The following is a 12,476-nucleotide window of genomic DNA, read 5'->3' as shown; positions in this document are numbered from 1 at the left end:
GGGGGGGGGGGGGGAAAAACAAAAAGGCCCCCCCCCCCCCCCCCCCCCCCCCGGGATAAGAATTTGCCTTGAGCCAGTAAGTGCCACAGTCGGGACCGGAATCCAGGACTCCTGTCCCCACCCAGTGCGTCCCTCACAGCAGCATTTCCCAAAGCATACGGTGGGCGCTGCTGATGGAGGTGCCTGGACGCAAGGGGCTTCTGTGGTTGAGTAGGTTTGAAGGACAGTGGGTTAAACAAAACCCACCCCAGTTATGTGGTTTTCATTGCAGAACTTGTCAGAGCCTACGCTATAGGGATGTCACTGTGCATCTCTAAGAGGGGACTAGAATAGCAGCATTGCCCAGACCCATTTGGCCCCAGCACACTTTGTCTCCCGGGAGCACCTTGGGGGCCGAGATTCTGAAGAACTCCCCTTAGTGAGTGGTGCTGTTGGGAGAAGGTGGTCCACGCAGCCAAAGTACTAAGGACCTGGGTTCTGGCCATGTCCACACCACAGGCGCCTCTGGCCTTTGATACAGTCCCTTCTCTCCCCAGGCTTTATTTGTCTGTGCCAAGTCGGGTAACAGACTCTGTGGTGCGCCCCCCAGCCTAGCATTTACGAGACTACTCTGTGGCTGTTGCAGGGGGCGGAGATCTGTGAGGTGGCTCAGTTCTCTGGAGTGGCTCGTGTAGTAACAGGGTAAATCCAATTAACAGCTGTCGGAAGAGCCCCCGGGCAGCCTCCGCCTGTGGAAATGATGTCCCCAGTGTGAATGTTTTCCATCACATGTCTTGGATTTGGAACTAAATTTCTGAGAGAAATCATTCTGTCAGTGGTGCCTAGGTTTCCAGAAGAGCCTCCAAAGCTCACCATCTAACCAAACTGTCGTACTTAGGATGTACCCAAGCTTAAATTTTAAGTATGGGGAGGGCAGGGCGAAGGAAGGACTATAGAACCAAAGGAAGGAGAAAAGTCCTTCCTCTTTGGTGGGTTCTGCAGAGGGCTGGTCTCAAGCAGAACTTGCCTTCGGCAGTCTCTCTCTCTCTCTTCCTTCCCTGCCCCTCTTCCCCTAGTGCCAGTTTTTTCATGCTTCCCCACCCCCTCCCCAGTACCTCTTTCTCCGGGAGTGTCCCACAATCCAAAATTATCTTCCCTTTATGTTCCCCAATCCAAATATAGCAGCACAACCAGCACCACACTCCTGGCCTTTACCTGATCTCAAATTGCAGTTAAGAAAGAAGCTCTTTGAACTAATTTATACTAACATGGAAATGACTGAAAGACCCTCATCCTTCCCACAGGAAATCATTTAACACAAAGAAATCCTTTCAGCCAGTGGGATTTTATTGGGATCCCACATGCAGCAAAATGACCACAGGCAGTGGGGGCACCAGGGAGGTGCTCTGCAGGGAGGCTCTGGGCTCAGGCCATACTTCCCAGTTCAGCTCACCTGCATCTTCCCATTCTCTTCTGACCTGAGACACCCTTTCCATGGTCACCGACGAAGGACCTAGCAATACTGGGGGTAGGATGAAGGGCAGTGGAATTGCATTTTTTTATACCTATGGATCCTTGACGAGTTGGGTTCTGTAGGGACAGAAGCATAGCCTAGTGGGAGAGACAGGGGTCTATAGATGAGGCTGGCTTGACCAGGGTGCTGATGGAGACTTGGAGGACCAGGGGAGAGGGTGTGGGGGAGTAGGAGGTGATAGGGACCCGGGTTTGAGTTCCAGCGCAGCACGTATTACCCTGGGCCACTCACTCAGCAGCTCACTTGGCTCATCTGTGAAACGGAGACCCTGTGTCCTAGCCTGGCACATCGTCGTAGGGTCCAGCGATCCTCCCAACTCACTGGCCTGCCCCCCCCCCCAGGTCATCGATAAGAACTCGGGTGGTTGGTGGTACGTGCAGATCGGTGAGAAGGAGGGCTGGGCCCCTGCGTCATACATCGATAAGCGCAAGAAGCCCAACCTGAGCCGCCGGACGAGCACGCTGACCCGGCCCAAGGTACCCCCACCGGCGCCCCCCAGCAAGCCCAAGGAGGCTGAGGAGGGCCCGGTGGGCTCTGCCGAAAGCCAGGACTCCCCGCTGAAGCTCAAGTACGAGGAGCCGGAGTATGACATCCCTGCCTTTGGCTTCGACTCAGAGCCGGAGCTGAGCGAGGAGCCCACGGAGGACAGCGGCTTGGGAGACAGGCGGCCCACCCAGGCCCACAGGCCCTCCCCCGCCTCCTCGCTGCGGCGGGCCCGCTTTCGGGTGGGCGGCTCTTCAGAGGATGTGGCCGTGGAGGAGGAGACCATCTATGAGAACGAGGGCTTCCGGCCATGTGCGGAGGACGCCCTGTCAGCCAGACGCTCCTCCCGGGACAGCGACTCCCCCGGGGGCTCCCCTCTATCCCTGGCCAGGAAAAACTCCCCCAAGTCAGGCTCCCCCAAATCGTCATCCCTCCTGAAGCTCAAGGTGGAGAAGAACGCCCAGGCGGAACTGGGGAAGAACCACTCCTCAGCCTCCTTTTCCTCGTCCATCACCATCAATACCACCTGCTCCTCCTCCTCCTCTTCCTCCTCCTTGTCCAAGAACAGCGGTGACCTGAAGCCCCGCTCTGCCTCGGACGCAGGCATCCGTGGCCCCCCTACAGTCGGGCCAAAGAGGGATGCCGACCTGAAGGCGGGGCTGACCTCGTGTGCCCGGGCCAAGCCGTTGGTCCGGCCCAAGCCGTTCCTGAACCGGGCAGAGTCCCAGAGTCAAGAGAAGATGGACATCAGCACTTTACGGCGCCAGCTGAGACCCACGGGCCAGCTCCGGGGCGGTCTCAGGGGCTCAAAGAGTGAGGATTCGGAGCTGCCCCCCCACACGGCCTTCGAAGGTCCCAGTGAGGGGTCCAGAAGAGGCTCTGCTGACCTCATTACCCCCCCAGCCGCCACACCCCCGTGTCCCGCCAAGAAGGGACGTGAAGGGCAGGCCACCTCCTACACGACATGTAGCGCCTACCAGAAGGTCCAGGACTCGGAGATCAGCTTCCCCGCAGGCGTGGAGGTCCAGGTGCTCGAGAAGCTAGAAAGCGGCTGGTGGTACGTGAGGTTTGGGGAGCTAGAGGGCTGGGCCCCTTCCCACTATCTGGTGCTCGGCGAGAATGAGCAACCCGATGCCTCTGGCAAAGAGCCAGACACAATAAGCCCCAAAAGCAAGCAGAACGAGGGCAAGTCCGACAGCCTGGAAAAGATCGAGAAGCGGGTCCAAGCATTGAACACCGTCAACCAGAGTAAGCGGGCCACACCGCCCATCCCCTCCAAGCCCCCCGGGGGCTTCGGCAAGACCGCGGCTACCGGCGCTGTGAAGATGAGGAACGGCGTGCGGCAGGTGGCGGTGAGGCCTCAGTCGGTATTCGTGTCCCCGCCACCCAAGGACAACAACCTGTCCTGTGCCCTGCGGAGGAACGAGTCACTCACGGCCACCGACGGGCTCCGAGGCGTCCGCCGGAACTCCTCCTTCAGCAGTGCGCGCTCAGCTGCCGCCGAGGCCAAGGGCCGCCTGGCCGAACGGGCTGCCAGCCAGGGCTCGGACGCGCCTCTGCTGCCCGCCCAGCGCAACGGCATCCCCGTGTCCCCCGTGCACCCCAAGCCCATCGAGAAGTCCCAGTTCATCCACAACAACCTCAAAGATGTGTATGTCTCCATCGCGGACTATGAGGGGGACGAGGAGACAGCAGGCTTCCAGGAGGGCGTGTCCATGGAGGTCCTGGAGAGGAACCCCAACGGCTGGTGGTACTGCCAGATCCTGGACGGGGCGAAGCCCTTCAAAGGCTGGGTGCCCTCCAACTACCTGGAGAAAAAGAACTAATGGGAGGCCGTGGGTCCTTCCAGCCTGGGTGTGGATGAGTGGTGAGATGAAGACAAAGGGGAAAGGGAAAGTGGGAGGGGGTGGGGGGGAACGTTAAACCCTGCAGAATGCATGAGCTCAGCCATGCTCCCCTCCGGGCTGTCCCCCGGCCGGCAGGTAAGGTCTGGCGGGGGCCCACACTGGGGGGGCGGGGAGCACCAGGCCTGGGACCAGAGGCGAGAAAGCTGAGCCCCGTGTGGGCACCTCGGTGACTTGGCTGATGCATCTGGCACCATTTGGGGCAGGCCAGGTGGGAAACTCTTGATTGTGCCTTGGCTGCAGATCTGGAAAAGATGTGATGGCAGGGGCCTCCCGTGCCCTGCCCCTGCTCAGCCTGGTTTCTGTGGCTAGCACCTCGCCACCGGAGGTGGTCCTTGGATCATCCTAAACCTGTATTCGTGAATTGTGCTGGTTTCCCCGGGACTGCGGCCGCCCACCGCGGGTGGCGCTGGGGCTTGGAGGCATCTCCTGGGAGCTCAGCCCGTCCCTGGGCTGAGCTGTCACTGTCGGTTGAAGAGAAAGCAGTTCCGCAGGTGCCAGCAAGGACCACCTTGCTTACCCGTCACTGTCCCTGGCCTTGAGAAGGGAGTCCCCTGTCTGGGGCACCCCATCTGCATTGGACCCACAGCCCCAGAGTTTACAGAGCGGGTGGGCGAAGCCATCGGTCTCTTCACCGTCTGCACAGACTTTATTTTGGGTGTTTCTGGGTGGGCAGTTCTTTTGCATGTTTTGGGAGAGGTTTATTGATTTGGGGCTTCTATGTCAGCCCTTGGGTTTTGGTCTTATTTTAGGGGTTGTTTGGGGGCCCAAGGGCGGTCAGCCTCATGGGGGATGGGACGAGGAGCAGATGGGGCTTTTCTGTCATGCTCTTGCTGGGAGGTTGTTGGTTGTGTTTGTGTTTCACTTTCTTTCCCTCCACAAGCCAAAGTCCCTTCATTTGGTTCCCACTGTTGCCGACAGGACCCTAGCATGGCGCTTGCTGGGGGGCCTGGGGGCGGAAGGCCCAGGTCCCAGACGTGGCAGAGCAGAGACGCCCCAGTGGGGGCAGAACCCTCCCCAGGAGGGAGGAGGGGCTTGTCCAGGAGAGAAGGCAGCTCTCAAGCTGCTGGGTGAGCACCGTTCTGCATCCGTTCTCCCGCCTGGGCAGGACCAAAAACCCTTACCTGTGAACTGTGGAGAAGCACCCAGCGCCCCCACCAAGGGCTGAGGAGACCCCAGCTGGGCGGCCACCAGCCACCCCCTACCTACACATGATGCCACAGGTACCTGAAAAGATGGAGGACCCCCAGGCCGGGAGCCAACCCGGTCTGCCCAAGGGGCAGTGCCCCCGTGAAGAGAGGAGAGAATAAAGTCCCTGTCAACTTTGGGTTGTCTTTCGATCGTTGATGTTTCAGAGGGGACCCTCTGGAAGCCTCGGCTTCCCCAAGGACTCCCCCTTTGCTGGGAGTGGAATTCCACACGTGCCTTTGATTGTGGACCGATGGGGCTTCACGGCCACCAGCTCAGCTGCCAGCGGCCCGGACTAAGAGTCGGTGTTTTCTACAAAGGAGGAAAGGCCCTCCCTCTCCCCCTGCTCCCCCGCCCCCCAAGGCAGTGTATGTTGCCTGAAGATCAGCACGGGAGCCTGGCCTGTGTTCCGTGCCTTCAGTACCCCACCCACCCACCCCCCAGACCCGGGGCCTCGAGTGGGGACCTCCCCAGCCCTCCTCCCTCGCCGCACACTGATGCCTGGCAGCTCCAGCAAACCGCTCCTGTTCTTTGTCGAAGGGCCGTGGTGAGATTTTGTTTCCTTTTGTTTTGTTTGTGAGTTTGTTTAAAATTGAAATCAGTTATTTTCTTCTGCTGGACAGTATTAAATAGAGCAGGATATTGAGTTAATCTGCTAGGTTGCAGTACTAATGGTAGTGGTTTAGTGTCTTCATATTAATATTATTTGGACTTATTGGAACAATAATGATAAAGAAGTGGTTCATTATTTTTTAATTAATGCACTTTAATAAGGTGGACTGGGAAGAAACCCAGAGAGCAAAGTGCATTACTTAAAGATGCAGTATATACTTTTCTCATTTTTAAGCAGCACGTATTTATTAAAAGAAAAAGAAGTAATTTATGATTATTTAAAATAAAATTTAAAAGTAGAGTGACTATTGGGTGAAAGGACCTTCCGCGTAGCGGTCTTCCAGGGGGAGGCCCAGCGGCCTCGCTCCTCCACTGTCTGCACTGAGCCAGTTCGGTCAGTAACGTGCCAGCCAGGCCAGCGGGGAGCGCAGGGCGCATCGGCCAAGCACAGAGCAGCATCTCAGTTGGGACTGGACCGCAGTGTTCCCCAGAGCCTGCCTTTCCCTGCCCTTCCTCCCTGTCTGCGCTGCCCCGTGGGGCTCTCCAGCACCCACGAGGCCCGCCTTCTCTGCACTCCCCAAGGACCCTCTCTCCTTGATCCCCAGTGCTCTAAGTGATGGTCATTAAAAGTGACCTTCAAGGTCATTCCATCCTATCCCCTCCTGTTACTGCAGCCGAAGGACAAGAAATTACTTTCCCGAAATCATGGAGCTAGTTAATGGCAGAGCACCCCACTGTACCAATCCTTGCACTCCTTCCCAACCCCATTGTAGTTTATCGCGTGGTCATTTATCGCGTGGTCATCATGTTTACATTGTGACATCCAGCCCTCTCAGGATGGCTGGGAGTTGCTCAGGCATCTAGGAAAAGTGGGGAATGCTGCCACCTGGTGACAGCATGTAGATTTAGGCAGTGAACAGGGATTGCCATGCCCCGTCTTCGCACCTCACCCCCTCACCATCACCCCCTGACTCACAACACAGCACAAACCCTGCAAACCCAAAGAGAATATGAATACTTGAAGCAAGAAGGGTGCATGCCAGTCCCTCTCAGACACGGCCAGGGGGTGCCAGGCCTTGTGCCCCTGGACTCCCAGCCCCACCCAGGGCAAGAGGGCCTTTCCCTAGAGCTACTGAGCTGCTTTGTGTTGTTGGAGGGTACCGCCGGCAGCAGGTGGAGGAGGGAGGGGCCTGCGGCTCTGACCCATCTGGAGGAAAACCAGATCGGACTAAAAAAGGAAAAAGAAAAATGAAATCTCAGCAGTGTCCAAACCCAGTTTCCCATTAGTTGCGATTGAAAATGTGAAATGGCATTGTATTGCTGTATACTGCAACTTTAATCATAATGAGCCCTTCTGAGGTCATTATTGAGCTTTATATAATGCCTGAAGATGCATCATTTGGTGCTTTTTCTTTTAGTTTAAAGACCTTTTTCTTTCATTACAAGGGGGAAAAAATGTCTTCATCTCTCTCCCACTTTGAAACAGCGGGCCTGGCTGGGGTCCCTGGCCCTGCCACGCTGTTCCCACAAGGCCAGGGGATGCCAGGGGCAGCAGGAGGGAGCTGGAAGGGGCAACTCTGGACGGCAAGCGTGCCATCTGCCCCTGGCTGTGGCCGGGCCCTGCCTTGCCAGCCTCAGCACTCCACCCCTAGCCTGGCCCCAGAGGCTTCTCTTTCTTACTCTCGATTCTCCATCTTGACGAAGGCATTATATAGAATTGTTTTAATCACTTTCAGATGTTAGAGCAGCATATTTTACTGGTATTTATATCCATCGCTTTCCTCAGCAAGGCATGTTACAACTTTTATCATCTAAGGAAGAAAGACAAGGGAATTTCGGTTGAGCATTATTTTCATATTACTAGTATTTGCAGAGTAGGCGTAGAACTATTTAAGTTTAGACCTTGGTTTGGTAGTTTGTTTTGTTTTAAGGAAAAAAGAAAAAGATAAAGTAGCCCCTACTTTCCCTGTTTTGGTTTTTTTTTTTTGTATTTAACTAATATATTATTTCTTTAAGGTTACTCACTTCCCTTACCCCTCCAAATACTTTGCATTCTCAATCAAAAATGAAAACAATCTGAGAGACAGGAAAAGTGCAATATTACCGAGGGCTGCCAGGGCTCGTTGGGACAGCTGTGGGAGACCCAGTGGCCCGGTGTGTCCGTAGGAGGAGGAGGGGCTGTGGAGCAGACAGGTGACCTTCTGGGTGTTGATCTTTGACCCCTCCTCCCCCGGCAAGGTGGCAGAACGCAGCCCCTTTTTCTGTTGGGTGTTCTCCACCCAGGAGGAATTCAGGGACGCGGGCACAGGGCTCTTGACCTCCTGGGGCCCCAGCCCTCGGAGCAGAGCAAGGGCATCCAGGAACAGTTCCTTGTTTTCATTTCCATTGCTTTTCAGCTAGCTGCCCAGAAAGACCGGTCTTAAAAAATCAGCCCCAGCAGCCCTGTCTCACCCCAGTCTCCTGATGTGTGGGCCATGATCTTTTGATGTATGTTTGAGTCTTTTTAAAACTATGTAACCTCAGTTCGGTTTATGGGCAGGAACCCTAGATGTAACCAAATCTTTTTCGGGGATGTGGGTGCCTTGAGCCCTACATACCCCAGTGAGACACCAATTCCCACAAGCCTGCAGCTAGGCCTGGTGCTAAGCTTGGGCCACCCATTCATCTCAATGACTTCAGCCTGAGGAGGGAGCCCTGCCTCTTGCTTAACACCCCAACAGTTCCCAGAGGGCCTTAGAGAAGCATCTGAGGGGCCTACTCAGGTCTTTGTAGACAGCTTCCCACACCAGGTACCAAGCCGGCCTCCTCCTTACTTGGCGCAGGTGGAGAAAGCAGCAGGATGGGAAGTCTCTGGGTCCAAGCCCTTGGAGCTCTGCCCTTCAGGGCTCCAGGGATGTCCTCGCTGGCTTGTCCCCTCCATCTCCAGTACTGTATGCTTGCTGCTTCAACCCCTCCATTTGGTGAATTTCTGTACAAACGTGGATCTACGTGCCCAGAGTGGGACCGTGCCCCCGTGTGTGGGTGTCTCTCCTTGGAGTATATACGTCTATATGTTCAATCTTTGAGAATCTTGATGCAGAGCTCTCTGGAAAGAGAATCATCCACATTGCTAAATAATTAAGATTCCCTCATTTTTTTGAGGGCTGTGTGTTGAGAGAGAGTGAGTTAGTATGTGTGTGTGTTGGTAATTTCCCACTTGAACTAAATAACACGGGGTTAGAGAACAAATACCGGGCAAGCTGTCTCCATTTTACAAGTCCTTGGCATTGGGCAGGCCCCATGGGACTCGCAGTTTCTGGCAGCAAGTGTGTTATTATTCACACATACTTCTGGCTGGAGAGTGCAATGTGTCTTTTTTTTTTTTTTTTTTGTAATTATTTTATTATTTCGTTGGAAACTTCACACTGGCATTAACAGATCTAGCAGAAGCAGCCTAGGCCATCATCCCGGGCTCCAAAATGAAGCTGTGGAAGAGAAGTCACTGGGTGTGGAAGCGCTGGGATGGGTGAACCAGGTCACCACCTGCAGACGTGCTGTCCAGCAGGCTGAGCCCGCCCCTTGCCACGCGTGCCATTGCTGCGGGAGGCCCCAGAGCGTGAGAGCCGCTGGTCCCCGGTTCCTGTTTCCGAGGGTGGCCAGGCTGCTGGGGGCGAGAACGTGCTCACGGTGAGGTCAGTACACCAGACTGCACGCCCCAGCTGAGCATGTCACGGGAGCGGTGTGGGGCGCTTTCCCTTGACCTCACTGAGCTTTTTGCCTGAGTTGTGATCCCTATTGGAGGCAGCCTCAGTGGTTCTCAAGTTCTGTGACCAGAGACAGTGACAGGATGGGGTTACTGCCCTACAGCCTTGTTTCAGAAGCAGCAGCCTCATTGATTTTCGCTTCCCTCTGTTTTGTTCTGTGCACCTAGATCCACAGCCAGAAGTTGGCATCACTGGTGCTTACAGACCGGGTAGAGGGCTCTGCCTTCTAAGGCCTTGATCCCAACCTGCCCGTAAGGTTGGGGTTACCATGCGATCTCCTTTCCCCAATCCTATCTTTTTAATCTTGGGTTTACACTTGACCTTGACAATCAGCCCCCTCTCCCATCCCAGTCCTGGAACTTAGTGGCCTTAGGGAATGGATTTCTGAGGTGAAGGTTCCCTCCTTTGTTTCCAGTTCCACCCTGGCTAAGGGTTGGACCTCAGGAGGCGAGAGGAGAGAGAGAGTGTGTGAGAGAGAATTGTTTTAAGGCGGAAGGATGGCTCGAGCACGTTGGAGGCAAGCAAGAGGCACGTTGGCGTGAGGAGTGTGTGCATGTTTGGAGTGGCTGGGGCTTACCGTCCCCTCCCTGGGAAGGTGGCTTCCAGAAGAGGATGTCTTCTAGGCAGAAAGGGAAAAGTGTGAGAAGGCGGAGAGAGGGTCTGGAGGCTGGAGTTTAGTCTTTATTCAAAAGAAGGAAGAAGTCAATTCTGAGTGTTTCAGGAGGAAGAGAACAGGTACAGAGGGAATTTACTGATGCAACACCCAAGGGTCCAGTCAGAGCAGGTTGGAAAAGCCCTAAGATTTGGCCACAGAAGCAGCTGACCCGAGGAAACAGCTACTTGCTGGGCCACAACCTGAGTCCCCAGCATGTTGTTAATGAGTAGTCACGGATTTACTTAGTGGGGATGGGAAGTTGCTAGCAACAAACCCATCTTTGAGTCTGGGGGCTCTGGCTCCAGAACATTCCTCCATCTCTCAGGTTCCCAGCATGTTTTGCCCACATCCCTTTGTCTAATCCAGAGCTAGCCTCTCAAATTGCTGGAATTGGTTAGAGACCAGTGACCGTAATGGGTTGTACAGTAATGACCCACGACCCCCAAACTGGAACCTCAGGGTCCAGACACCACCAAGCATGTCTGGGAGGGAAGCAGTCTCATTTCTTCTTCTGTTGACACCAGTTGTTCTTGAGTATCTCTACTGAGACCTGTGGCAACTCAGTCTGCTGAGCCAGCCGCGCAGGTGTGACTCAGAAGACGGGGCCACACACACTCATCCACGGACATGCCCTTTCATTTTCGGTGGCCCGTCACCAGGGCACCTTTCCATAAGCACCTACTTCGGAGAGAGAAGGGTAAACAGAGCCACCATTCTTGGATCTGCAACTTGTTCTCTGCAATAGGTTTTCTTTAAATCCAGGACATAGGCTGGGGAAAGGGTTTCACTGACAGTTCCTGAGAGGTCTGCAGGAAGGTGACTTCTGAGTGAAGATGTGAGTGGCAGGTCCCTCAAGTGTGGTTTGGGGAGCGCACGGTTGCCTGTGAACTGCTGGATGTCTTTGGGGCTCCAGAGCTTTGGGGGATTCCTCATGGTGTCCACTTAACCCCTCCCAGCTCCTAGCAGGCTCTGTGGTGTCAGGAGGAGGTTGTGCCCTCTTCTGCCCTTAGCAGAGAAACTCAAGGACAGTGAATTCAGCGCAGTTTGAGTGCTAAAAAAATTTCCAGGATCAATGGTGGTGCTAAACTATCTCCATGTTTCTAATATTTTTAATAGTGGGTTTTTTTTTTTTAATTGTTCTCATCACAAAAATGCAGTGTCCTTGGGGAAGGGACCCAGCCCCTTGGCCTGCCACTTTCCAGGTGTCCTTTATCATGCTGACGGGACTCTTTGGTCTGCAGAAAATACTCTGTCTTGGCATGCTTCTAGACTGTAAGATTTGGGTTGTTTTGTTTTATATTTTGTTTATGTTTACATCTTGTATTTCCCTGAAAACTAAATAAAGTTTTTGGCCTTTTTAACTGAACAGAATCACCTCTTAATTCTCCCTGCCATCAGAAAAGCCATCCAGCTGCATAGCAAAAGGCACCTTATCCAGAACACAGGATCCGGGGCCCCTCTGAGGACACTGGAGGGGCGGGGGGAGGCAGATAAGTTGCCACTTTTGCTGGTGAGAGCCATGCTCAAGTTTCTCCTCCCTTCCCCCACTTCTCCCCTTCCCCACCTACAGGAAGCTTTCTGGGCAGTTGCCAAGGCTTTGAGAGAGAGAAATGCAGATTTTGGGGCAAAAGACCCACATCCAGCAGGCCTGGCTGGCCCCTCAGCTTGGAGCCCCGGATGCTCCCCTGCTTTTGCTGGACTCCAGTAAACAGGGCTGGGCTGTCCTGCTGTAGGGACCAGAGCATCTTCTCAGGGGAGAGGGCAGGAAGGCAGGCATGCTCTGTGCTGGAGTCCCAGCCCCACCAAATGAGCATGATTCCCACACTGTGCCTAGACTCGCTCCACCACTCCCAGCTTCTACTGCCAACCAGATAGACTCAGCACATCTAGGTTTCTCTAAAGGCCCCGGGCCAGAGCCCTCCCTTTTCTGTGCTGCCCTCACCCCTCCTGACCTGTGTGATGGGTTTATCATCCTCCCATGAGCCCCTAGGGGGCAGTGCCACCCCACAAGGGTTTGGAGCCAGGTTTGGGCCCACCTCCGCCTTCATATAGAGCTGAGCAGGCCTCAGGGACTCTGCTCCTGCCCCAATAAACACTGCTCGGCAGGGATCCAGGGATTTGAGGGCACCACAGGGCAGTGGCTTCTCCCTTTCTCACCTGGCATTCTGGCCCCTGCTGTCCAAGCCCCAGGTCATGCTCCCGCCCCCCCACTCCAGGGAGTCTCCCCTGACTATTGACACCTGACCCTTCACCTTCACCCCCCCCAACCCCACCTCGGTCCTCCCTCCCCAGCCCTCCACACAGCACAGCCCTCAGGCTGGTACGAAATCACCTTTATTCACAATCACAGCGACCCAAGTTCACAAAGGAGGCAGCAA

General features: G+C 54.9%; 1 protein-coding gene across 1 annotated transcript in view; it reads left to right on the top strand.

Annotated features, from left to right (window-relative positions):
• The window catches only part of SH3PXD2A (SH3 and PX domains 2A), a 237,123-nt gene extending 225,665 nt beyond the window's left edge, over window positions 1–11,458 (top strand). The window contains 1 exon segment of the mRNA XM_044916140.1: window positions 1,855–11,458. Coding sequence (XP_044772075.1) covers window positions 1,855–3,822 — 1,968 coding nt within the window. The 3' untranslated portion in view covers window positions 3,823–11,458.
• Window positions 11,459–12,476: the final 1,018 nt, after the last annotated feature.

This window comes from Neomonachus schauinslandi, chromosome 6 (genome assembly GCF_002201575.2).
Source record: "Neomonachus schauinslandi chromosome 6, ASM220157v2, whole genome shotgun sequence".
NCBI lineage: Eukaryota > Metazoa > Chordata > Mammalia > Carnivora > Phocidae > Neomonachus > Neomonachus schauinslandi.
Note: the sequence above shows the minus strand (reverse complement) of the source record. Positions and strands in the feature narration are given on the sequence as shown.